This window comes from Berghia stephanieae, chromosome 7, assembly GCF_034508935.2.
Source record: "Berghia stephanieae isolate SIO BIC M18660-M18661 chromosome 7, UCSD_Bste_1.3, whole genome shotgun sequence".
Taxonomy (NCBI): domain Eukaryota; kingdom Metazoa; phylum Mollusca; class Gastropoda; order Nudibranchia; family Aeolidiidae; genus Berghia; species Berghia stephanieae.
In genome coordinates this window covers 7,660,128-7,684,929 of record NC_088366.1, presented here as the reverse complement: position 1 = coordinate 7,684,929, position 24,802 = coordinate 7,660,128, and the positions used below count along the sequence as shown (strand labels likewise).

The 24,802-nt window shown below is 36.2% G+C and overlaps 1 protein-coding gene across 1 annotated transcript in view; it reads right to left on the bottom strand.

The window, feature by feature from the left end:
- Positions 1-7,590: 7,590 nt before the first annotated feature.
- The window catches only part of LOC144976579 (nuclear pore complex protein Nup93-like), a 31,120-nt gene continuing 13,908 nt past the window's right edge, over positions 7,591-24,802 (bottom strand). Inside the window, exons 11-23 of the mRNA XM_078920874.1 lie at positions 23,691-23,828; positions 22,924-23,117; positions 20,622-20,813; positions 19,838-19,964; positions 18,444-18,516; positions 17,855-17,899; positions 17,112-17,228; positions 16,082-16,200; positions 14,932-15,049; positions 12,077-12,160; positions 11,097-11,167; positions 9,641-9,704; positions 7,591-8,631 (exon numbers count right to left, since the gene is read on the bottom strand). Coding sequence (XP_078777000.1) covers positions 8,512-8,631; positions 9,641-9,704; positions 11,097-11,167; positions 12,077-12,160; positions 14,932-15,049; positions 16,082-16,200; positions 17,112-17,228; positions 17,855-17,899; positions 18,444-18,516; positions 19,838-19,964; positions 20,622-20,813; positions 22,924-23,117; positions 23,691-23,828 — 1,462 coding nt within the window. The 3' untranslated portion in view covers positions 7,591-8,511. The remainder of the gene's footprint in view (positions 8,632-9,640; positions 9,705-11,096; positions 11,168-12,076; positions 12,161-14,931; positions 15,050-16,081; positions 16,201-17,111; positions 17,229-17,854; positions 17,900-18,443; positions 18,517-19,837; positions 19,965-20,621; positions 20,814-22,923; positions 23,118-23,690; positions 23,829-24,802) is intronic.

Below are 24,802 nucleotides of genomic sequence, written 5' to 3'. Positions count from 1 at the left end.
GCAGCACTTCGGTGGCTTGATTATTCTAAAATCAACTAAATTAAGATGAATGATAATTTATGATTCCGTTTTAAGTAAAAAGAGTTAATGATGAATGCACTCTCATTCTATCAAATTGAATTGAATCTAATTATGTAAGCTAATAGCTAATACTAACTGCTGAACAAACAAAAATAAAAGATAAAATCCGTGGAATATCATTATTGATTGTCTGGTATTCTTGTTTCAATATCTGAGAATCTGACTGAGAATATTTGCTATACGTCACCACGTCAAAGTTAAATTATTGAATCAAAATCATTTGTTTCAACATTTATTCATGAATTATAAAAGTAAAATTGAGTCGATCTCCACATCAAAAGGCCTCTCCTCAAGCATTTTAATTTTCCTTTTCAATGATTTAATGTTTCTTAATTTGTCATTAATATGACTGCTGGGATACACTTTGATTGTGGCTGAGCTTGCTCGTCTATATGGCCAAGCATTTTAATTTTCCTTTTCAATGATTTAATGTTTCTTAATTTGTCATTAATATGACTGCTGGGATACACTTTGATTGTGGCTGAGCTTGCTAGTCTATATGGCCAAGCATTTTAATTTTCCTTTTCAATGATTTAATGTTTCTTAATTTGTCATTAATATGACTGCTGGGATACACTTTGATTGTGGCTGAGCTTGCTAGTCTATATGGCGAAGCATTTTAATTTTCCTTTTCAATGATTTAATGTTTCTTAATTTGTCATTAATATGACTGCTGGGATACACTTTGATTGTGGCTGAGCTTGCTAGTCTATATGGCGAAGCATTTTAATTTTCCTTTTCAATGATTTAATGTTTCTTAATTTGTCATTAATATGACTGCTGGGATACACTTTGATTGTGGCTGAGCTTGCTAGTCTATATGGCGAAGCATTTTAATTTTCCTTTTCAATGATTTAATGTTTCTTAATTTGTCATTAACATGACTGCTGGAATACACTTTGAGATTGTGGCTGAGCTTGCTGGTCTATATGGCCAAGCATTTTAATTTTCCTTTTCAATGATTTAATGTTTCTTAATTTGTCATTAATATGACTGCTGGGATACACTTTGATTGTGGCTGAGCTTGCTAGTCTATATGGCGAAGCATTTTAATTTTCCTTTTCAATGATTTAATGTTTCTTAATTTGTCATTAATATGACTGCTGGGATACACTTTGATTGTGGCTGAGCTTGCTAGTCTATATGGCCAAGCATTTTAATTTTCCTTTTCAATGATTTAATGTTTCTTAATTTGTCATTAATATGACTGCTGGGATACACTTTGATTGTGGCTGAGCTTGCTAGTCTCTATGGCGAAGCATTTTGATAGTTTGTCTGTGGCGTTTGTCCAGTTGATTCAGTTTTAACACAATATTCTTTCTTAATTTTAACAACAGTCTTCGTGCATTGAGTAGATTCTTTTTTTTTTGCTTTGTACTTGATGATGATGTCGTTGAGTTTTCTTTGTAATTGTGTTATTGGTTATGTTGGAATGTGTGGAAGTAGATTCTGTTTGCGGTGAAGACTTGAGGTGAGGAGCTGGTCCTGGAGGTTGTGGAGCAACAGCTTGGGACATTGTGTTCAGGGCAATTCCGCAGTTTTTAAGGGGAAAGAGAATGGCGATAAAAGGAAATCCTTTAATGCATCCCACCCCCTTGAAACGCTTTTACTCAACTGCCTATAATGCTGATGTAGAATCCGAATGCGATTGATGGCCATCGGCACTGAAGTATGTCTTCATCAATTTCAAAATGTTTTAACATTTCCCTTACTGCTGTTGAATAAGAGTAACTCTTTCCTTTGCCAGAAAGTCTTTTAAAGGGACCTACATACATCTTTTGACGAAGATGCATTGTGTTTGATGAAGTGAATTACAGATCCAGTAAAAACTATTTTTTCAGCCAAAGATGCAATAAATGTCAATAAATATTGATGCACTTTCGGCGGAGTGAGATTTGAACATTTTTACTGAAACTGAAAATAAAAAAAATAAAAAACAAAACATGAAAAATCGTAGGTCGGAGGCAGCCCGTAAGTTGTCTGCATGAAATCTTCTGCCTTCCTCCAGACTGTCTCGTATTTCAAACTTTTTACATAATTCTTCATCATTTTTAATTACTTGCCAAGAGCAACTTTGTTTAGGGCGGGCTCCATTTCACTGGTATGCTTTATTCACTTTTTTGAAAGGCACAGAGCAAATGCCCATTCTTAAGCGATGTATTTTTGAATCTGTCAAAAAATTTAGCTGGATAAAACTATTCAGTTAATGGTTTCCTCATCAAGATGTAGACATTATGGGGATGTTCTGTAAGTCTAAAAAAATATAAAAGAGGAAAAGGGGCAGGGGGGGGGGGGGGGGGAAACCCCCAAAATATAACAATAACTTGTCTCCTGAAGAGAAAAAGTGAAAATGTGGTTTTAAAATAAATGTCTAACTCAGAAATTAAAACAGCACTTCGGTGGCTTGATTATTCTAATGTCAACTATATTAAGATGAATGATAATTTATGATTCCATTTTAAGTAAGAGTTTGATGATGAAGACAATCTTATTCTAATGAATTGAATCTGATTATTTAAGCTAATAGCTAATACTAACTGCTGAACAAATAAAAGATAAAATCCGTGGAATATTATTATTGATTGAAGACCCCCCAAAATATTATAACAACAACACGAGTCTCCTGAAGAGAAAAAGTGTGGAGTTAAAATACATCGAGAGGCCATCCTGGCTCTTCATCGTCGTCGACTTCTTGAGTGTGCATTTGTATTTAAAGTCACAAAAAGACGCTTTCACTAGCATCATCACGATATCCCTATGCCATCATGTTTACCTGATTTTTGGAATAGCATTTCTGAAGCAGGTAGCACAGCAGTCACTTCCACCATTGTTTGGAAGTCCATCTTCCTTGTCCAGATTGCCCAGAGCTGAACGCGTGTGCAAAGCAAAGCCATGCCATCCAGAGGATGAATTTTACAGTTTAGCTATATAAATATATCCACCTCCAACTCCTCTTTTAGCAGTTCGACAACGCAGTGGTTGACTGGAGCACGATCACTTACTGTGCTTGAAGTCTTAGACAGGAAAGAATTCTTTATAGAAATAAAGTCCAGTCCACTGAAGACAAAATAGTTTGCGGCTACCGCATTGTGATGAAGTGGGACAACATTGTGGTTGCCAATCCACTAACCAACTCAGCTATCGATAAAGTTCCCTCTGAGATGTGAATGTGGTTGGCATGCTGAGCCACATAGGTTGTTGCATCCCATCAGACCCCCAAAATATAACACGAGTCTCCTGAAGAAAAAAAGTGAAAATGTGGTTTTAAAATAAATGTCTAACTCAGAACAAAAGCAGCATTTCGGTGGCTTGATTAGTCTATTCTAATGTCAACTAAATTAAGATGAATGATAATTTACGATTCCATTTTAAGTAAAAAGAGTTAATGATGAATGCACTCTCATTCTATCAAATTGTATTGAATCTAATTATGTAAGCTAATAGCTAATCCTAACTGCTGAACAAACAAAAATAAAAGATAAAATCCGTGGAATATCATTATTGATTGAAGACCCCCCAAAATATAACATGATTCTCCTGAAGAGAAAAAGTGAAAATGTGGTGTTAAAATACATCGAGAGGCCATCCTGGCCCTTCATCGTCGACTTCTTACTCAAGAATCTTGAGTGTGCATTTGTATTTAAAGTCACAAAAAGACGCTTTCGCTTGCATTATCACAATATCCCTATGCCATCTCGATGGTCATTTCTCCTCTTAATATATAAATCTATGGGTGTCACATTTAACGGTCCCCTCTCCTGTCCATCTTGTCTCTGATACTCCAGGAATATCCAGATCCATTTCCTTTGCCTTAATCCATAATCAGGGGTACTTGCATAGCGTGCATTTTGCTTTTGTAGCTTTTCTATTTAATTTTTATGAGAGATGATACGTAGTAGGACCGCAATCCTACAGAGTCCAGCCGCAACCTTCTATAGCGTCTCGATGCACCTCGTGTGTCATGTGTGCCATACACTTTGCTATTCGGCTTAAAAATCCGTCTTAGTCTGGTGCATTATGGGATAGACCTACCCGTCCTTGGACTGATTCCTTGGGTTCACTCACGTAGTTCAGCTGGTCGGTCAAAACCTTTGCCCAGGATTGCGCCGGGGCCAGCATGCACAACAGTTACTAGGAGGAGCCATACGTGAGCCAGATATGATACAAGAGATGGGTTCCAAATGAGTTTCTGAGCCACTTCACAGGGTCATTGAGAAGTGTGCCTGCTGTCGTGAACGGATTTCCCAATCTCGTTCACGATGTACAAAATAAGGAAAAAGTTCAGAAAAAGTCTCCACCGAAGTGGGCATTCTCCATATATGTAGAGGACATATGGGCGGTTAAAAAATGCTCTAGAGCACCTCGGGAATCGTCCCGGTCTAGCCTAATTCTTAAAACATACCAAAAGTATGGGGGCTCGGATCTTCGAAAGATGCCAACGATAGGCAAAAATAGTATGTCTGCTGAGAATAAGGCTGTGGTCAAGAGAAAGAATGAATGGTGTCGCGAGCTTTTATGATACACGATGACGTCACGTTTACGCACGTTTACGCGGGAGACGGTGAACAAACACATGAAGATTACTCACAACAGCTTGATCGAGACACTGCAGTCATATCATAACAAAACACTTACAACAAATCACAATAATCAGTAACATAAAATCTTCCCCACACTGCCTTTCACCGTATAGGCACTGCCCTTCTCTCTTGCATCCTACTCCTACATCCCCTTCTTTCAATCAGCTGTGATAATTACAAGATGTTATGCATTCCAGAATGGTAATTTTTGTACGATTATCATTATGACAGATTCAATGATACAAGTAAGTTTTTTGTGTATTTTACACATAGACAAATAAGATGATTTTGAGTGTGTTATTTGTAAATTTGAATTTGATGAATACCAGTTGAATTTTGCATATGGAATAAAATGATTTTAATTTTAACAATTATGTCTCTCTCTCTCTCTCAATTGTTTTTGTTTTTTTCTTATTTTTGTTTATATTATTACAAGATCCTGATCCTGTACATTTTTTCTGGGTGGTTTCATTTGACCTGCCATGGTGGGCAAGAGGTCACTGGCTGTGTCTTCGATCCCCTTATGTTTTCCGAATTGCTTTCTGTCTTTGTCTTGGAAAGGGATTGCTCAGTTTTGTCCTGGCCCTCGACAGAATCTTTAACTAAGTGGGAAGCAGTCAAATGTTTAGTATCAGTTTTGAGAGATATTTTTTTCTCTTTTTTAATGTTTTCTGTTTTGGATATATTCTGTAAACATCTCAGTGTATTCATCTTGGTGGGATCTTGTGCTGGTGTCTGGATGTGATTATTATTGTGATCTCAAATCAAGTATACTGATTGTATGCTCTTGGAATCTGCATATAAAATATGTTCTCAATTTAAAACCAATCCCCTTTATCTTTTTATTTCTTGGGTACATTTACTTGTAATGCTAGAATTTTGTCATTATCCCACATTCTTCCTTTTTACTGGAGGTCCAGTTGGTAGAGCACTCGCTTCACACGCAAAGTGACCGATATCAATCCCGGTGCAGTCGAAATTTTCTTTTCCACCCAGTAGTGATTCGGAAGCTCGATCTAGTACTTTGCAATTGACTAGTGTCCTATCAAAAGGATAGCAATATGCTTTTGTCCATTTCACGCTATATAAACCGGGATAAACTCTGGCTCCATGGCCTAATGGTCTAGACTGTTTTCCTTTTTACTGGCGCTGAAATGACCTAAAAGCGCTCTAAAACCCTTAAAAATATAATCACATAAACTGAACATTGATTTATTGTAAAAAGTAATTAAGAAAAATTAATAAAACTGCTTCAAATTCAAACAAGAGCAAATTAAATAAAACAATGAAAACATAACATTACTCTTTTAAAAAAGCAACAGATCGACGTCAATGGCAGAGAAATAATCGGCACACGTCAAATATTGTGTGGCTAGGTGGTCTGGTGGTATGAAACTCGCTTTCGGATTGGAAGGTTCTGGGTTCGAGCTTTGCTCTTTACTCACATTCTCTCACCATACTCCGGTGTAAAATGAGTACCTGGCCGTTAACAGCATTGTCTCTATCCCAAAAAAAATGTATTATCGCCTGATAGGTGTCGTGTCTCGTCTTACATGTAAAGTGTTGCTGTTGGCTAGGGACCATTTCTAAAGCGCTTTGAGCACGTTTTGTGGATATTTGCGCTATATAAAAGTTTAATTAAAAAAAAAAATTCGATCTGTTTTTTAAATAGTAATATTATGTTTTCATTGTTTTTTGTTGTTGGATGATGAAGGGTTTTGAGCCTGAAACTGAAACGTTTCGTCTTTGGTATTTTATTTGCCTTTTTTTTTTTTTTTTTGAAGATGTTATATTCATTTTTGTTTATTCATCTTTAGTCTACAGCTTTTGCAGCCTCGTATCGCTTTGAATTTTGTTTGTTTTTTAAAGGGTTTTACGGCGCTTTCAACACATTAAGGTCATATCAGCGCCAGTAAAAACGAAGAAAATGGGATTGTAAAAAGTTCCAGAATTACAATAAAGTATCCAAGAAAAGGGAAGACAAAGGGGAATTGGTTCAAATAAGAAACGGGTGTAGATTCCAAAAGCATCACTAAAAGTCTCATCCAGACACAAGCACAAGAGGAACACACTCAAATGTTTTTCAAATCATATATAAAATATAGAAAGCATAATACAGTGCATAACAGAGAGATGATTTACAATGAAAAAAACACCATCCCCCGAAACTAACTATACATTCAACTGTTTCCCTCTCAGCCAGGACCAGGACAAAACCATATCTGTTTTCCAATATGCTTTCTGTCTTTGTCTTGGGGAATGAGATTACTTGGCCCTGTTCTGAGTCCTGGCTGGGAGGGAAACAGTCAGTTGCATAGTTATTGTTTTGGGAGATGATATTTTTTTCCTTGTAAATCATCTCTCTGTTATGTATCATATTTATTTTTAATGTATAATGTAAGCATTTGAGTGTATTCCTCTTTGTTGGATTTTGTGCTTGCGGATGAGACATAGGTGATCTCAAACTGAGTACATTGGTGGTATGCTCTTGAAATCTACATCTGATCCCTATTTGTTCCCAGTTCCCCTATGTCTTACTTTTTCTTGGGTGCTTTAATTGTAATTCCAGAACTTTTTTCTATCCCATTTTTTTCCTTTTTCTTGGCGCTGATATAACCTAAATGTGTTGCCGTAAAACCCTTAAAAACAAAACAAAACAAAAACAACTTTTTCTGGGATTTGACTGGTTTTGCCTGGTATTCTAGTTGAAAAGGAACCAGTCAGGATTTGGTTTACAAGAGTAATCAGCCGGGACCAGGACAAACCCAAGTAATCTCATTCCAAGACAAAGACAGAAAGCATGTTGGAAAACAGGTATAGAGGGATAGAAGACACAGTAAGTGCATCTCTGCCCACTATGGTAGCCCTTGGAGATGAATGAGAAATTTTAAAAATTTTTTTCAAACAAAAAAATATTTTCACAAAAACGTCATTTGTGTAAAATTTTTATTGGCATTTCAAGCCTTCAACAATGAATAAGATACATATAAAATGTAATGACAACAAATATATTTACAAACGTGTTTGATTCTTTACATTGTTTGTCTCGATTCAGGTAGGCCTGCTCTTCATCAAAAATAAACAAACAATGAAAATTGGATTTAAATGCAGTTTGAAAAGCAAAATTTACTTAGTCTTAGTTTCTGTAATATCAAAAATAACTCATATTTTATAATCCTTATCTTTTTCAATTTGTTAAATTTTTTTTTTTTTTTTTGTCATCTGGTTTAGCCAGATAAAATACCAGATTCATAGAACAGGTCACATTGGCCAATCTTTTTAAAATAATCCAACAATAAAATCTCTGATTCAAGGGGACTTCACATGGGGCAGCGTGGCTCAGCGGTATGGTCTTTGCTTCGTATCCGAAATGTACCGAGTTCCAATTATTTTTACCCATTACGCTGTACAGCGTTGAGCAAGTCACCTCGCCCTAGCTCAATTTGGGGTGCTGCACTGCAGCTGATGCCTGGGTTATTCCAGTCTTCCCTTGGGATAGACCCTTATGACAAATTTCCCCTAAGGGATGAATAAAGGGAATTTTATTTTTTATTAATTATTAATGGGAAACTGATTATCCCAATTCCTGCTGACCTCATCATAACTAAGGCCCCCTGTATTCACATTTTCTGTTCCCATCTCCCAGCATTTTTAGGCAAAGAATTTCTTGATCAGTAACTTGTACAAATAACTGATAAGATAGAATGAAACTAGAAAACAAACAACCCCTAAAAAAATCAGCCTCTCTCAACTGGGGAACATAAACAACTTTTCAGAAATATTTCTTGCACTCATGCCTGTTTCCCAAATTTTATAACTGTACAGGTGGTAGGTAACATTCCCGTTTTGTTCAACTCATGAGGACTTCCATTTGTACTAGTCTGGCGTTGGTGTCCCCGGGGAGTCTGTATGGCAACATTCCTGCAAACATGATCAAAGCCTTGGCCTGACTGCGAATGTACGCCAGATGCTGAAATACAAAAATAGAACACGAGGTAATCGGAATGAATGATGACATGCAAGGAAAGAAATATTTTATAAGAATTGGATATAAAATTCATTCCTGTTATAAAAAATGTTTAAAAACCAAAAAACTAGAGCTTTTATATAGCGCAATATCCACTAAATGAGCTCAAAGTGCTTTACAACGGGTCCCTGACCAACAGCAACACGTAACATGTAGAACGAGACATGACGCCTGTTAGACGAGATTACAATTTTTTCTAACAGAGACAATGCTGTTGATGGCCACCTGAGCGCGGTGAGAGAATGTGAGTAAAGAGTCTTTTCCAAGGACTCAACTGTGTGCCGAGTGGGAACCCAGGACCTTCCGATCTGAAAGCGAGTGTCATACCACAAGACCACATAGTCTCATGGCCATAAGGTCTTTAATATTTATGTATTTAAGGGTTTTACGGCACTTGCAACACATTTAGGACATATCAGCGCCAGTAAAAAGGAAGAAAATGGGATAGTCAAAACTTCTAGAATTACAATTAAATCCCCCAAGTAAAAGTAAGTCAAAGGGGAACTGGTTCAAATAGGAAACAGATGCAGATTCCAAGAGCACACCATCGTGTACTTAGTTTGAGGTCACCTAAATGTCTTATCCTGACTCAAGCACAGGTCCCCACAAGAGGAACACACTCAAATGTTTACAAATCATAATCATATAGATGTAATATTAAAAATAATACAGTGCATAACAGAGAGATGATTTACAAGACAAAAAATATCATCTCCCAAAACTCAAACTATACATTTGACTGTTTCCCTCCCAGCCAGGGTATCCGGCATGGGCCAGGACAAAACCAAGTATTCTCATTCCAAGACAAAAACTGAAAGCATCTTGGAAAACAGATATAAGGGGATAGAAGACACAGTAAGTGCCTCCCTGCCCACTATGGGAGGTCAGGAACCCCACCCAGACAGAGATGATAACCTAAATGCAGACAAAGGAACCAAAACCAATCTCTTACCGATTCTTTCCCTCCATCGACTGGAACGCCTGACCTTGACAAAGGACTCTGTGAACTTGAACCTCTGGTGAGTTTTAAGAGAAAAAAAAAAGCAATAGTTACGAGCTCTCAGGTACGTGGAGCAAGAAATCAACAAGCACCAAACACAACAGTAGGTATCCCAAACTACTGCTGTTAACAGGTGAATGTTTATTCACAAATTAAATCATAAAAAATGAGGTCTCTTTGAACAGTCTCTCTTTCTCTTTAACTTAAGTTAAAGGTGAAAAACTTATACCATTAAAATCAGCAGCTTTTGAAGATTACAATATCTCAAACTGGGCCAACTAGCTTGTTTCAACGCATAGCGCCATCTATGTAAACCAAGACTTTCCCTATACAAGATTTTTGTTTTTTCACAAATCAAAAATGTGGCCTATTTGAACAGTCTTGAACTTCAGTTAATGGTGAAAAACTTATACCAATAAAATCAGCAGCTTTTAAAGATTACAATATCTCAAACTGGGCCAGCTAGCTTGTTTCAACGCATAGCGCCATCTATGTAAACCAAGACTTTCCCTATACAAGATTTTTGTTCTTTCACAAATCATCAAAAATGTGACCTATTTGAACAGTCTTGAACTTCAGTTAATGGTGAAAAACTTATACCAATAAAATCAGCAGCTTTTGAAGGTTAAATAACAAAAATTGGGCCTATTAGCTCTTTTCAGTGCAAAGCGCCATCTATATAAACAAAGCCTATTTTTTCTTCCCCAAACTAGGATTTATTTTTCTTCACAAATCATTTTAAAAAATGAGGCCTTAAAAAACTTTTTTATTTATTTTCCGATTTTGATAAATAAAGTGTTATTTTCCATGGTTTAGGAAGTCACATGTGGCTTCATAATTTAATCTTTGCCAAAAACAAAAAAAGCGTATTTCTATTTCTGCGTAAAGACTATGTGAAAATATTTTTCACAAAGCTGCTCTTCATCATAAAAAAAATAAAATAATAAATAGCACTTATTATAGCACTTTATCCCGTCTAAACAGGCACCAATCACTTTTGAGCTTTTATATAGCCAGATCCTGAGGTTAAAAAAAACCTGAAAGATTTGAACTGAATAATGTGCAAAGCTACTTTTTTTTACAACAAAGCTGGAGGTATCTGAATGAAAAACAATAAACTACTGCACGAGAAACATTTTTATTGATGCTGTTGATCATCGATGAGAATCAAAGAGGAAGTGGAAGTAGATTAATAAAAGGAAGTGGAACAAGTCATTTGCAACAATACACATCTTGGGTGATGTGAAACTGACAACTACAAATAAATGGCCGACACTTTGTTTCTCATAAAAAGAGGCCAAAGTTTTTTTTAAAACAGCCAGACATATATCAGGATTTCTGAAAAGCTGGCCTGTCGGTAATCAGATCACCCATGTTCATATAACGACAGCCCATGAAAACCACTCACCTCATTTCTTTGTATTTGGAATGCAGGATGTTCATGGTGGCGAGAAGAATGTCAGGGAGACATCGACGGATCTAAGAGGAGTAGGGGAGGTGGGGGAGAGGGGACAGGGATGAAAGAGTGACATTTTCAAAGCTAACAGTTTACAGCTCCTTGCAACTTAGTTTCACTAAGATTCTTGTTGTATTCTAGAAATTATAAATACATATATTAATACAATATGCATTCTTATAATTCCACCAACCTGGTGCAGGTCACAAGAGAAAATATTTATATGATAAATTTGATGGACAATTTTGTATAGGTGTAAAAGGTTTCCCCTTCATCTCCTGTACTTGAGAGACAGAATTCTAAATTTTGTCAATATATGATAATTCAGATAAAAGTCGAATATAAGTCCATAAGTGTGTCTTTAGAAGTATTTTTCATTAATACAAATATAAATAAAGTGTAGATTTTTCTACCAAGACAATACATTCAACAAGCGTGGCTCAGCGGTCTTTGCTTCGTACCCAAAAGGTACCCAGTTCGACTACCCACCTCGTTGTATGGCCTCGAGCAAGCTCACTTTGCGGCGCTGCACTGCAGCGACACCTGGGTTATTCCAGTCTTCCCTTGGACTAGACCCTAAAGACATATTTCCCCTTGGGGATTTTATATTTTATTTTACTACATGGTCTAGTGGTATGACACTCGCTTTTGGATCGGAAGGTCCTGTGTTCAAGCCTCGGCGCATAGCTAAGTCCTTGGAAAAGACTCTTCACTCATATTCTCTCACTGTACTCAGGTGTAAAATGAGTACCTGGTTGTTAACAGCGTTGTCTCTGTCAGAAAAAAAAAATTGTCTTATCGCCTAACAGTGGGCGCCATGTCTCATTTTACATGTTATGTGTTGCCGTTTGTCAGGGATCCTTTGTAAAGCGCTTTGAGCATATTCTATATAAAAGCTCAATTTAATTTAAGAAATAAAGTAGAGCTCAAACCTCATCAGAGTAATGTTTGAAATTGGTCACCCTGCGATCAACGTCTTCAGCAGCAAATGGCAACAGTTTTATATTCTGCATAACCTGAATGTAAGATAGGACAAGAAGAAGAATGAATTATATCTAAAATAAAAAACAAAATAAAAACAAAAGGAAAAATGAAACACAGATAAAAAAAAAAAAATTAAAAAATAAATATTTCTACAGGCATTTTAAACTTATGGCACCCAGTCACACAAAAAAGCTCCTCCCCAAAAAAGGTAAACAGATTTAAAAAAAAAAAAAAAAAAAGAAAAAGAAAGAACATTTTCAGAGACTTCTAGGCATATATAATGAAATAAAAGCAGGCAATGGTTTGCAATCTTTGGCTGATATCGGGAATTTATTGACCCAAAAGCCAAAATACAGACAGAGCCAATGAGGTCTTTCCTAGAAGTCAATTAGTTACCAATTCTGGAACAAAATTTTATTATAACACCTTATTATCATAATAATATATCTTTATTGTCCCCAAAAAAGTGGCAATTTGTCATTTGGTTACACATTTATAACAATACAATATGGACATAGACACACTCACACAAGATGCACACTAGTAACATAGTAGTTATCGTTAAAAAAACAAAAAACGGCATCAACAACAACATCATCATCGTCATCATCATCATCATCACCATCTTCATCATCACAACAACCTTCCTAATATTTTCGTTACAATCCTTCACTTCTCACATATCTAAAATGTAAGAATACAAATGGTAAATTTGAATGGATTGTAACACGGTAAAGTATGAGTTTGCAACCCGCATCATCAATCCATCAGATACCATTATTTAGCAGACCCATATTTTAATAGGAACAAATAAGAAATGGGGTGTTATAGGTAAAATACAGTAGAACACGAAAGTAACGTACTCGGAAATAGCGAGTAAAATCTAAATCCCCATTTTTTTCTCTTATTTGAGTCAATAAAATTAGCATGCAAGTAGCGAGTATGAAAAAGAGGTCAACTCGGAAATAACGAGAATTTCCTGCCCCAGCCTAGGACTTCGAACGAAGTAAAGCAAAACACCAGACAAGGGCGATTAAATATTTTTAGCCTAGCTTCTTTTCTTTTCTTATTTTTCGTTACGAGTAATATTACATAGTAGCCTAGTCTAGAGTACATAGTAGTAGTAGGCGAAACACATTTGGGTGGGGGTTGGGTGTGTGTGTTTGTGTGCGTGTGAGGGTCAATTATTCACCCAATGTGGTGCCACGCGACGCGCAAGGTCAGCACTGGCAGCCAACATGTCAACATGCCTCACTTCGCAGCATCGGTCAGCGAGTCGCATTCGTTAACGAACGACACGATCAGCGAGAGAGGGGAGTGTGGAACCATCATTTCAGTGGGTCAGTGATTGAGTGATGCGCTTGCTTACCTCATCAAACATGCCTAGTGCATACAAACACTCGCACAGACACATACACGGAATCTTGATGGAAATGGAAGGGGTGGGGTGGATCAACTTGGCCATCATTACGTTGTTTACGAAGGCCGTGTTCAACCCCACCCTCACCCCACTTTATCCACACACAATCATTTGCACTTGCACGCACGCACGCACAAACACACACACACACATTGTCTTTCCATCTTTTTGTACGGCCGAGTGACCTTTCCTGGCAACTCGGGAATAGCGAGAACTCGGAAATAGCGAGTAATCAGGAGTGGACCCGTCGAACTCGCTATTTCCTAGTTCTACTGTACATGTCTCACCATTAACTCACTCAACCCTAACACCGACTATATCTGTAGCCTACGCGGGTTACTTTTACCCCATGCCTGTTTATTACATTTTTCTGAGACAAATTATAGGCGTAGTATCGAAGCTAATGTTTTTAGATTTTACATGTTAATGGTAGTTGAATAAAACTATCTATGTACATGCTTATTTTAAAAATATTTTTTCCAATTTTGAAAAGTAGCAAAAATCTCTAGGATTGAGTGAGTTAAGAGCCAGGAACATTTATAAAAAAGGGTCAACTTGTGAATCAGAAAAAGCTGTTCTAATCTTTTTTTTTTAAATTATCAGTAACAGACGTGCCACAGGCAAAGATAAAGAAAATGTCATTAAGGCATTACTGGTAAATTTAGCAGCTCTAGGTTCTGTGACTATGTCATTAAGGCATTACTGGTAAATTTAGCATCTCTAGGGTCTGTGACTATGTCTGTGGACTAAAGGTATGAATATTGCCTTTGGATTGGAAGATCCAATCTTTGAGACCCACTCTGAGCAGCACATTGTTGAGTCCTTGGAAAAGGATCACCTGATCTGTTAACTGTTGCTATTGGCTAGAGATCTTTTGTAAAGCGCTCTGAGCATGTTCAGTGGATAATCATCATCATCACCATTGCCTTTTTCACCCTGGGTCAGGGTATAGGCCACAGACAAACAGTTTCCATCCTTCTCTGTCCTGAGCTAACTTTTTTATCTCATTCCAGGTCTTACTACTTCTCTGTATATCAGCTTCTTTAAATTCTGTCATTCCAGAAACTCTTTGGTCGCCCAAGCTAAAAAAAGGATTTGGTTTGTCTGTCTGCGTTTCTGTAACGGTTTGAGTTTAACGGAAAGGGGTGTTAACCCTTTGCCAACCCCCAACCTGGAGGACCAGGTGACTCAAAGATGGGGAAATCACACACCATTAGTCGCCTTTTACGACACGCTGGCTTGGCGTTGGGCTATTCTTGACCCTCTCAGTTGAGGGACCCCGGACACCACACAGTGGATATTGCGCTATGTAAAAGCTCTACTTTTTCTTTTTTCTTCTTTGCACATTTTGACACTGTTAGACGACTTCCTATGACCACTCACCTCTAAGGCTTTTGATGCCGACCCAGAATGACAAAGGTCAAAGAATGTGACTAAATCCAACAGGAGGAAAAACGTTTTGGTCGTCATTTGCGAAGCCTCGTGGCCAAGTGTGTAATATCTGAAAAGGATCACAAGACATAAACAGTACACGGTATCAACTACAAACCAGACAAAGACAACTATTAAAAAACAGGGATGCCAAAAACAGAAAAAATAAGTTGAAACATCAAATCTTACCTAAAACAATCCTTATAATTGTAAACAAAAACATCCCTCTTAACCCACCCTTTTCCTTTCCTTTGCAAGTGTATGGGGCCTTTGTTGTATCAATTCCAATATTTATTTCTGTCTTGAGAGGAAAGACCTTTAGTGACCTTCTTCATAGAGACAGGAAAAGCTGCTAAAGTGTGAAAAAAAAACCCCCAGAAAAAGCACCCCACCCTCTGGCATTGGGCATCCCTAAAAAAAATATTATGTGTAAAAAAAAAAAATTCGAGTTTTAATGAAAAAAAAAAAAAATGGTACTGTTCCTAAGGACATGATATGAACCCTGACTTTCATAAATTATCTCTTTAAAATGCTTTAGAACAGTTGTTGAGAGGCTCGAATTGTCACAAATCCATTTTTGAGTAATATATATATATATATATATATATATATATATATATATATATATATATATATATATATATATATATATATATATATATATATATATATATATGAGTGTTGGTGGGTACTCGTAGGTACGAAAATGCTCGATAATGATGGTTAGAGCTAATATAAAATAAAAAAGTGACAATTTATATTTTTTTATATACACATATATGTTTAAATGTTAGTTTGAATCCAAATATGGCCAAATTGGACTTTAAAAAAAAAAAAAAGTTTACTTGGCAAGTCTGTAAATCTTCAAGCCTCTCTGTTCACAATTTTTCCATGGCAATTAAAACTAGGAAAATGTCAACGCTTGTGCTCGTCACTCCAGACTTTACATTACAAGATTTCATTAATTAATTTTTACTGTTGATTCAAGAAATTTTTTTATCGAATTTGTTATCTCTATATCCTTCAATACGCGTATCCTCCTGAGTTTCAGAGAGTCTATAGTTTTTTTTTTGGAGTGACAGAGTTAAAATTATAGACTTACCTGTCAGCCATTCCTAGTGAGAGGGTCACAATTCTGTCCCGTGTAGACTGAGGGGAGGGGGGAGTGGACACGACTTGACTCAGCAGTTTGTTCATCAACCCCAGAGCCTTCTCATGATTCTAGAGATTGGAAAAAAATAAAATTAAAAATAAAATTGCATAATATAGGCAAATCTTTCAGGGGGTCAAGAGTGAAGTTAGACAAAAAAATGAGTAATTCCTGGTCATGTATAAAGACCAGCCTGCTTGAAATGTTGAAAAATTTGTAGTTTTCACAGGGAAGGAATAGAAGTCACTATGATTAACTTTACAAATTAATATTTTACCCTTAGCAATATCATTAAATCTGCCTTCAAAACCATGAATAGACGCTTTGTGGCACCAAAGTTTTCTTTTTCACACATTGTATTGAATCAAAAATGTCTATTTTCTTCTACTATTGAAGTCAAACATTCGTATTTTTACGAATTTTTCGTAGTAGTAGACCGGTCCGTACTGTACATAGTAGATGGTATGAGTTACTGTAAAGTCATGGATGCCACATCATTTTCGAGAAAAAAAAAATGAAAATGAACAAACAAAAACATCTCTTTTGACTCTCCCTTGTCCTTTCCTTTACAAGTGTGTGTGGGGTCTTTGTTTCATCAATTCAAATAAGATTTCTGTCTTGAGAAGAAGGACTTTCAGTGGTCTTCTTCTTGGAAGAAGAAGAAGAAGAAAAAGAAGAAGAAGAAGAAGAAGAAGAAGAAGAAGAAGAAGAAGAAGAAGAAGAAGAAGAAGAAGAAGAAGAAGAAGAAGAAGAAGAAGAAGAAGAAGATGAAGATGAAGAAAAAGAAGAAGATGAAGAAAAAGAAGAAGATGAAAAAAAAGAAAAAGTAGAAGAAGAAGAAGAAGAAGAAGAAGAAGAAGAAGAAGAAGAAGAAGAAGAAGAAGAAGAAGAAGAAGAAGAAGAAGAAGAAGAAGAAGGTAAAAGTGGCTTGAGTCTCAGACAAAAAAGGTTCCATAAATTTACCACCATCCCCGTAACCTACCTTAGCCAGGTCATATAACTTGACAGCATCTTCGAACAAGCCTTTGGCTTCCGTGTCTCCCGCGACCATCTCCACAATCTTGATGGTGTCTTGTTTGAAGCGGTCGATGGCACCAGGCTGTCATACAATTATACAAAAAAAAACCAAAAAACAGGATTTAATTATTTGTGTTTATTTCCATACTAATCATAAAATTTAAATATTACAAAAAAACCCGTAACAAAACAAAGCAAAAAGAAAATGTAGTCCTTCAGAGCCAATCTGCCCATGGAGCCAGAGTAGTTTATCCCGGTTTCTATAGTGTGAAACAAACAATAGCAATTGCTTGCTACCCTTTGGAGAGGACGCTAGTCTATCACAAAGTACTTTCCACCAGATCTAACAGACCCAGCTACCCATTCACTGCTGGGTCGACAGTGGGGGGGGGGGGGGGGGGGGGGGGGGGGGGGGGTGTCAGAAAAAAATCTCGACTGCACCCGGGATCGATCTCGTCGCTTTGATTGTGAAGCGAGTACTCTACCAACTGAGCTATCGGGATCCCCATCGCCCCCACAAAAAAAACAAACAAACAAAATAAAATAAACCTTTGAAAGTGGTTTTTTTTTTTTTCTTTCCAGGATGAGAGTAATTCAAATCCATCAATTTTACTGAAAGTCAAATTTTCTGGCCAAATTTAAAAACAATATGCAGTAGTTAACTGGATAAAGAGAAGAGATTTTATGGAAATGCTTAAAGATTCCTACCTTTCGGGATCCGTCCCCTTCCAGCCTTCCTAACAACATGTCAAACTGGAACAGAAAAACAAGTGAAAGAAGAGATGACACGTGTGATGTATTTAGGACCCGATGCCTGCCTCAAATCTCCTCCATAATTTTAGTTTCTGCTTTTAATGAATCACAAATAAAGCCATACAATAAAATTGGACAACAAAAAAAAAAAAAAAAAAAAAAAAAAAAAAAAACCTTCAGAACCTTTATGGAAATTCCTGCCCATCAATGTTGTTTTTTATTTATCTTAACAACACCATTACCACATTATCTCATTTGTCTGTAGTGTTTCATTCATCCGGTTTTGTTGATAAAGGGGAAACTCGAAATGTCCATTTTATCTGTTTTCGTATATTAAATTGAAGCTTAAATTCAATTTCACATTGTTATTTTTTCTTTGAGCTTCGAGCAGCAACATTTACATTATTAACATTGTGCATTCTCAGATTGATCTAATGGCATTACTGGCAGAAATACTGAATACATAATATATATACTGTTTTTCTTATTTTTTCTTTTTTCTTTCTCTCACACGTAAACAATATACATCTGAATTAAGTCTCACCTCTTTTGTTTCTAGGACCAATTCACTGACACAGGACATAAACTGGTTCTCTCCACTGGGTGTGGCGATGTTTCTGTTTTAAACAATAAAAATTTCATTTAAAAATTGGACTACAAACTCAACAGACATTAACGGAAATCAGATATGTATGATTCTTAAACAAAAAAAAAAAAATAATAATAAAATACCAAACACGAGCGTTTCTGGCTCAAAACTCTTCTTAAGCCAACAAAAAAACCAACAAAACAATGAAAACATTGGTCACAAATAGAAGCAACAATGTGTTGATGAAACCCATGAAATCAGGATTAATAATCAAAACATCACCAAGCCTTCAACCAGGATTAATAATCAAAACATCACCAAGCCTTCAACCAGGATTAATAATCAAAACATCACCAAGCCTTCAACCAGGATTAATAATCAAAACATCACCAAGCCTTCAACCAGGATTAATAATCAAAACATCACCAAACCTTCAACCAGATTATATCAAAACATCACAGCCTTCAACCAGGATTAATAATCAACATCACAGAACTTCACAGATTAATAATCAAAACATCACCAAGCCTTCAACCAGGATTAATAATCAAAACATCACCAAGCCTTCAATCTGACAAGATTCATCGACGACCACTGGAGGGTTTTTACAGAACTGCCTAACATTTTAAAAAATTCATAGAATTACGAAATTTTGGCTCCAATTTCAGAACATCATGAGCATCTCTAAGTCATTAAAACTTATTGAAAATGAAAGTTGATTCCAGACTATATCATTTTTTATAGATTTAGGAAGAGTTGTTCAATCTTTGTGAGAGTAAATTGTTGATTTTTAAAATTAATATGGTGGCTACAATTTTTATATCCTAAAAATAACGAATTTTTAAATTTTAAAGTTGGCAGGTCTGGTTTTTGTAACCAATATGATAGAATGAAGCTATGTGATCTAGTGGTATGACACTCGCTTTCGGATTGGAAGGTCCTAGGTTCGAGCCTCGCTTGGCGCATAATATATGAGTCCTTGGAAAAGGCTCTTTACTCACATTATCTCACCATACTCAGGTGTAACATGAGTACCTGGCCATAACAGCAATGTCTTTTTCGGAAAAAAAAATATTGTTATATTGCCTAACAGGCGTCATGTCTCTTTCTACATGTTACATGTTGCTGTTGGTCAGGGACCCGTTGAAAAGCACTTTGAGCATGTTTAGTGGATATTGCTCTATATAAAAGCTCAATTTTTAAATTTAAAAAAAAATAGTCCATGGAATGTGATGTTTTGTTTTTTGTTTTTAAGGGTTTTAAGGCACTTGCAACACATTAAGGGCATATCAGTGCCAGTAAAAAGGAAGAAAATTGGATAGTAAAAAGTTCTATGTGATGGATTTTACCTGAGGAAGAAGAAATACTGTAAAGCCTCTCTGGGATCCGTGGCTTCAAACTTGCGTGTGTACATCATGACCAGACGTGCGATGTTCAATTTTTTCACACCCGTCACATCAGGCTGGTCACAGCTCACTACAGATTTAGACAAAATGACAAAATTTTTAAACGGGTTAGAACATTTTTTAATAGTTTGAGTTTAATGCCTTTTCAAAGCTATTTGACATTTACAAAGTAAGAGACAAGAATGAATATAACAGCTTAAAAAAACAACAAAATACCAAACACGGAATGTTTCAGGCTCAAAACCCTTCTTCAGCTAACAACAAAAAACAATAAAGACATAAATACAATACTAAATTCCAGATAGACGACAGAGACAATTGGTAAAGGACTTCTCTTGTAGAAAAAACTTTCCAAGATTTTTCTACAAGATAAGACCTACTAATTGATTTCTAACTATTTGATTCATTACTCACATCAGTGGTAGCTTCTTAATAACGAAAACACAGAGATAAGTCAGTTGGAAGAGGTTTCTGTTCATAAACAAAAAGACCAGTTTTGGACCTGGGTAAAGTTGCTATTTTTTTCTAACCTCTCTGCCAACTCAGCATCAAAGTAAGTGGGTAGCTGGGTCTGTTACATCTAGTGGAAAGCATGTAACTATTACTGTCAATTTAAGGTTGCAAAAACAGAAATAAAGTTAAATTCTTATCACTCAGGAGGTCTAAAACTTCTTTGTGTTCTAATAGCACGGTGATTGCCACCAATGTAATTGTAATGATGACTCACATAGAGGAGCTTGGCAATTAGATGAAACAATCAACATCTTCATCTCGTACAATACCAGTGCCACATGAATGGCGTGGTACCGGAGCCGTTCAATGCGGGACAGGAACTCGATGGCTGCCTCAAACTGGCCAGTCAGAAAAAGGACTTGGAAGTACAAAAATGGCTGCTGGTATCCGTTGAAGTGGGATTCACCTGTAGAAATGAATAGCTAAAAGTTACAGTGAATGACATAAACAGTCGGATGGTGAAAAGGTTTGAACTAAGATATTGCCAAGTTTAGTTAGAAGGTCATTATTAATCAAAAATGAGTTCTTGTCATAAGTTATTAAATCAACCCTTTTTGTACATCTTCAGAAAATATCAAACCTTAAACTTAATTTCACTTCTAAATATTTTTACAGCTAGTCAAGTTGAAAAAGTATGAAATTTGAAAAAAAGTTGCTGGATACCTTCCACATACATCTGACCATAACTTCATGAAAAATCACCCGATTTACATCAAATAAATATTAAAATGCTCTGGTGAGCATATTAAAAAAATGCAAATCCAAACATTTTCCCTTCTGACTGATTATGTCATGCACTGACACAAATATAAATAAACTATGACAACCAGTTCAATGCAGAAAGTGTGTAGACATGTGGACCGACACAGTAGATGTTGTGTAAAGATGAGGTTGAAAGTAAGTGTGCCTGTAGCTACTAATATGTGTCAGTGCATGAGAAAATCAGTCGCTTGGTTGAAAATTTTGGATTTGCATTTTTTTGCATTTTCTGAAAGCATATACTCCCCTGAGCATTTTAATCTTTATTTGAAGTAAATCAGGTGATTTTTCATGAAGTTATGGTCAGATGTATGGGTCAGGGTCTGGAAACCTTATTTTGAAAAATGCCCTCAAAGTTGAGATAGCTTTAATCAAGCATATTCACCTCTGTCAGAGGAAATGTATGTGTATTTTATGTTGTATACGTAAAATATAGAATTGACAGGACCATATGCCTAATTCCTTCCAGTGTCAAATTAAAGCATAATGATCAATTTATTCCAACCAAATCATTTATTCCACGTCTCATAAGTCATTCATGCCATGTTTTCTTAGAAAACTAATATCCATCCGCGAGATCTAAAAATGGGAAAGATATCGAGCGACTTTTCTCAATTTCTACTTTTTCAACTAGACTAGCTGTAAAAAATAATTAAAATAAAATATTTAGAAGTGAAATTAAACTTTAAATATTTCACGAATATGTATAAAATTGATTGATTTAACCATTTATGACAAGAACTCATTTTTGATAAAAATTGACCTTCGAACTAAAATAGGCAATATCTCAGCTCGAATCTCTTCACCAAGCGACTGATTTTCTCATGCACCGTAACATTTAGTCATTGGTGCAGTCATGTGATCACCAGAGGCATTAAGAAATTTTAATAGAATATTGATCTAAATTGTATGGAGAGTATAAGGTCAATGAAATATGTGGTCTTGTGGTATGACACTCACTTTCGGATTGGAAGGTCCTAGATTCGAGCCTCACAAAGTGCATAGTTGAGTCCATGGAGAAAGCTCTTTACTCACTTTCTCTCACCGTAGTCAGGTGTAATATGAGTACCTGGCCGTTAACAGCGTTGTCTCTGTCCCCCCAAAAAATTGTAATATCGCTAAACAGGCATCATGCCCCGTTCTAAATGTTAAATTTTGTAGTTGACCAGACACGCCTTGTAAAGCGCTTTGAGCACGTTTAGTGGATATTGCGCTATATGAAAGCTCATTTTGAAAACAATTTTTTTTTTACTTAAAAAACTAACAATAAAACATGGATTTGTAAGGCGATTTTATAAAATAAAATAGTTTGACATGACATTGGACCGAAGCGCAACAACCCAATGGCCTCAACTACAAAAACTTGATTTGAAAATTTTAACAGGCTGTCATGTCAGACCATGGGTGCAATGGACCTCAAAAAGCCTGCAAGTCTACTTATGACCAGACATATAATCTGAAAAAGCCTGCAAGATTCACGGACTTACCTCGTCATTTGAAGTCTTGTTCTCAAGATTTGTTCTCAGCATCTAGTCTTCATAATAGTAGTCCACACTTGTTGTATGTTTAATCCAAAGGTTGTAATGCAGTAATTTGTTAAGTTTCTTGTCACAAGTTGCACAAAAAAAAAAAAAATCCAAAAATCCAAAAAAAATTTTAAAAATCAATCAAATCCAAATCGCAAAAAGCCGGCGACGTTTTTTTCGATAATCCAATCGGCAGTAGCCGGCACTTTTGCACCCATGTGTCAGACTTACCATAGTCGTCATAGAGTTTCTTCTGCAAATACACCAAAGATGTTGGAGACGCGTCCTGACCACCAGGATCTGTCGTCGTGCTGTAATCTGTAACGTTGTAGAGTCTCATCCACAGGTAGTCGTCAACCTTATCCAGAACTTCCTTGTGGTCCTCGTCATCCCACTCACACTGGCCCACCACACAGTAGACCACCCTGAAATCAATGAATGACATGTGAGAGGGATAATTATTATTATCTTTTTTTTTTTTAAGGAATAAAAGGTCACGGGAAAGAGGTGACAATCACAACTCTGAAATTATGACAGGGCATCTATGAAGGAAGGATGCAACATGCCTTTCCTGAAGCTATAAATTTGATGAAAAGTAATATGCTAATTACGCTAATTGTTCCCTATGAAATCTGTACAAATAAACGTTTTATAACTTAAATCGCAAGCCTCTAGGGAAATTTTCTTCTAATTTTATTCAAAAAAACGTGTTAAATCTTGACTTTCTATTTTTTTATCTCACTCTTTCCCTACCTACATGAAACTTCGAAAATTCACAGTTGAAAACATTCTAGCACATCCTGATTGAGTAGAAAATTAAATGTTATTTTAGATGAGACAAAGTAACCATTTCAGAAAACATTAAATATGGTCTTAGAGTAAAAAAAACAAACCCCGAAAACCCTAACAAAACGCAGTATTGACTTTTTCTAACAATCAAAATATTCAATAAAATTTGGTTGATTATTCTACTACATAAATATCAATTTCAACCTTACTTTTTGTATGGATCTGAGCAATTCTTCACAGTTCTTCTGTACTGGAGTTTGATTTTAGTGTCATTGCCAGGACTCAGTCTGTGATCCGATGAATTCATGAACTCGGTGAAAAACACAGAGAAATCTCCAAGCTGATTTCTACAGAGAAGAAGCCACAATAATAAAAAAAAAAAACCCAAAAAAACTCATTATGTTGAGGTCACATAATAAAAGCACTTTGAGGAAAGCGGTATGAATTTAAATAAAATAACATGTCAATCTTCTCAGGCACAAAGGGTCATCAATTTTTTTTTCTTTATGTTGTTGGACACTTGACCTTTGACCTGAAAGTCACTGGTTCTAGTTCCTCAAGGTGCAAAGTTGAGTCCTAAGAAAAGGCTCTTTACTTCCATTGTCCCACTGTACTCAGAAGTAAAATGACTGTTTGTTTTAAGTGTTTTTACGACGCTTGCAACACCATTTGGTCATTTCCAGCGCCAGTAAAAAGGCTGGAAGATGATAAAAGAAAGATTTTTAGATCTGAAGCGAAAAGCACCAAATATAAAGGAAGATGAAGGGGATTGGTTCAAACAGGGAATGGAGGACTCAACAAGCAATCCACCAATGTGCTTATTTGGACATAGATCTGAACAAGTGTGTATGAAAGGTGCCAGACAAAGCAAGAAAGAAAAATACAAGAAAAAAAAACCATCCCAAAAAATCTGACCGGAATCAGAAGGTCTGAGGTCTGATCCCTAGCCGAGGTCAACTGATTTTTTGAGTTTTAAAAGCACCTTAATACGATTCAATAGTCTGATGTCACGCCTCCCGGCAATGGTGGCCATCTTGGTTCTAAACAAAGAAAATCATTCCTTTTGATTTTTCATGCTGGCTGGAACTTTTCATATGCCTTGTGATCAGAATGTGTAAAAGTCAAAACATGATCAAATGTGTATGTGTTTTTTTTCTCCTCTGGATACCCTTTATGCTCGCCGCAGAAATATTCATACGGGCGTCCGCCATTGTTCCGATAGTTTAGAGCCAGTTACTAAGTTACCATGCGTCATTAGGAAGGAAGTGACGTTACGACTATTGAATCCTATTGAAGCATGACTCATCCTTAACATAGTAAT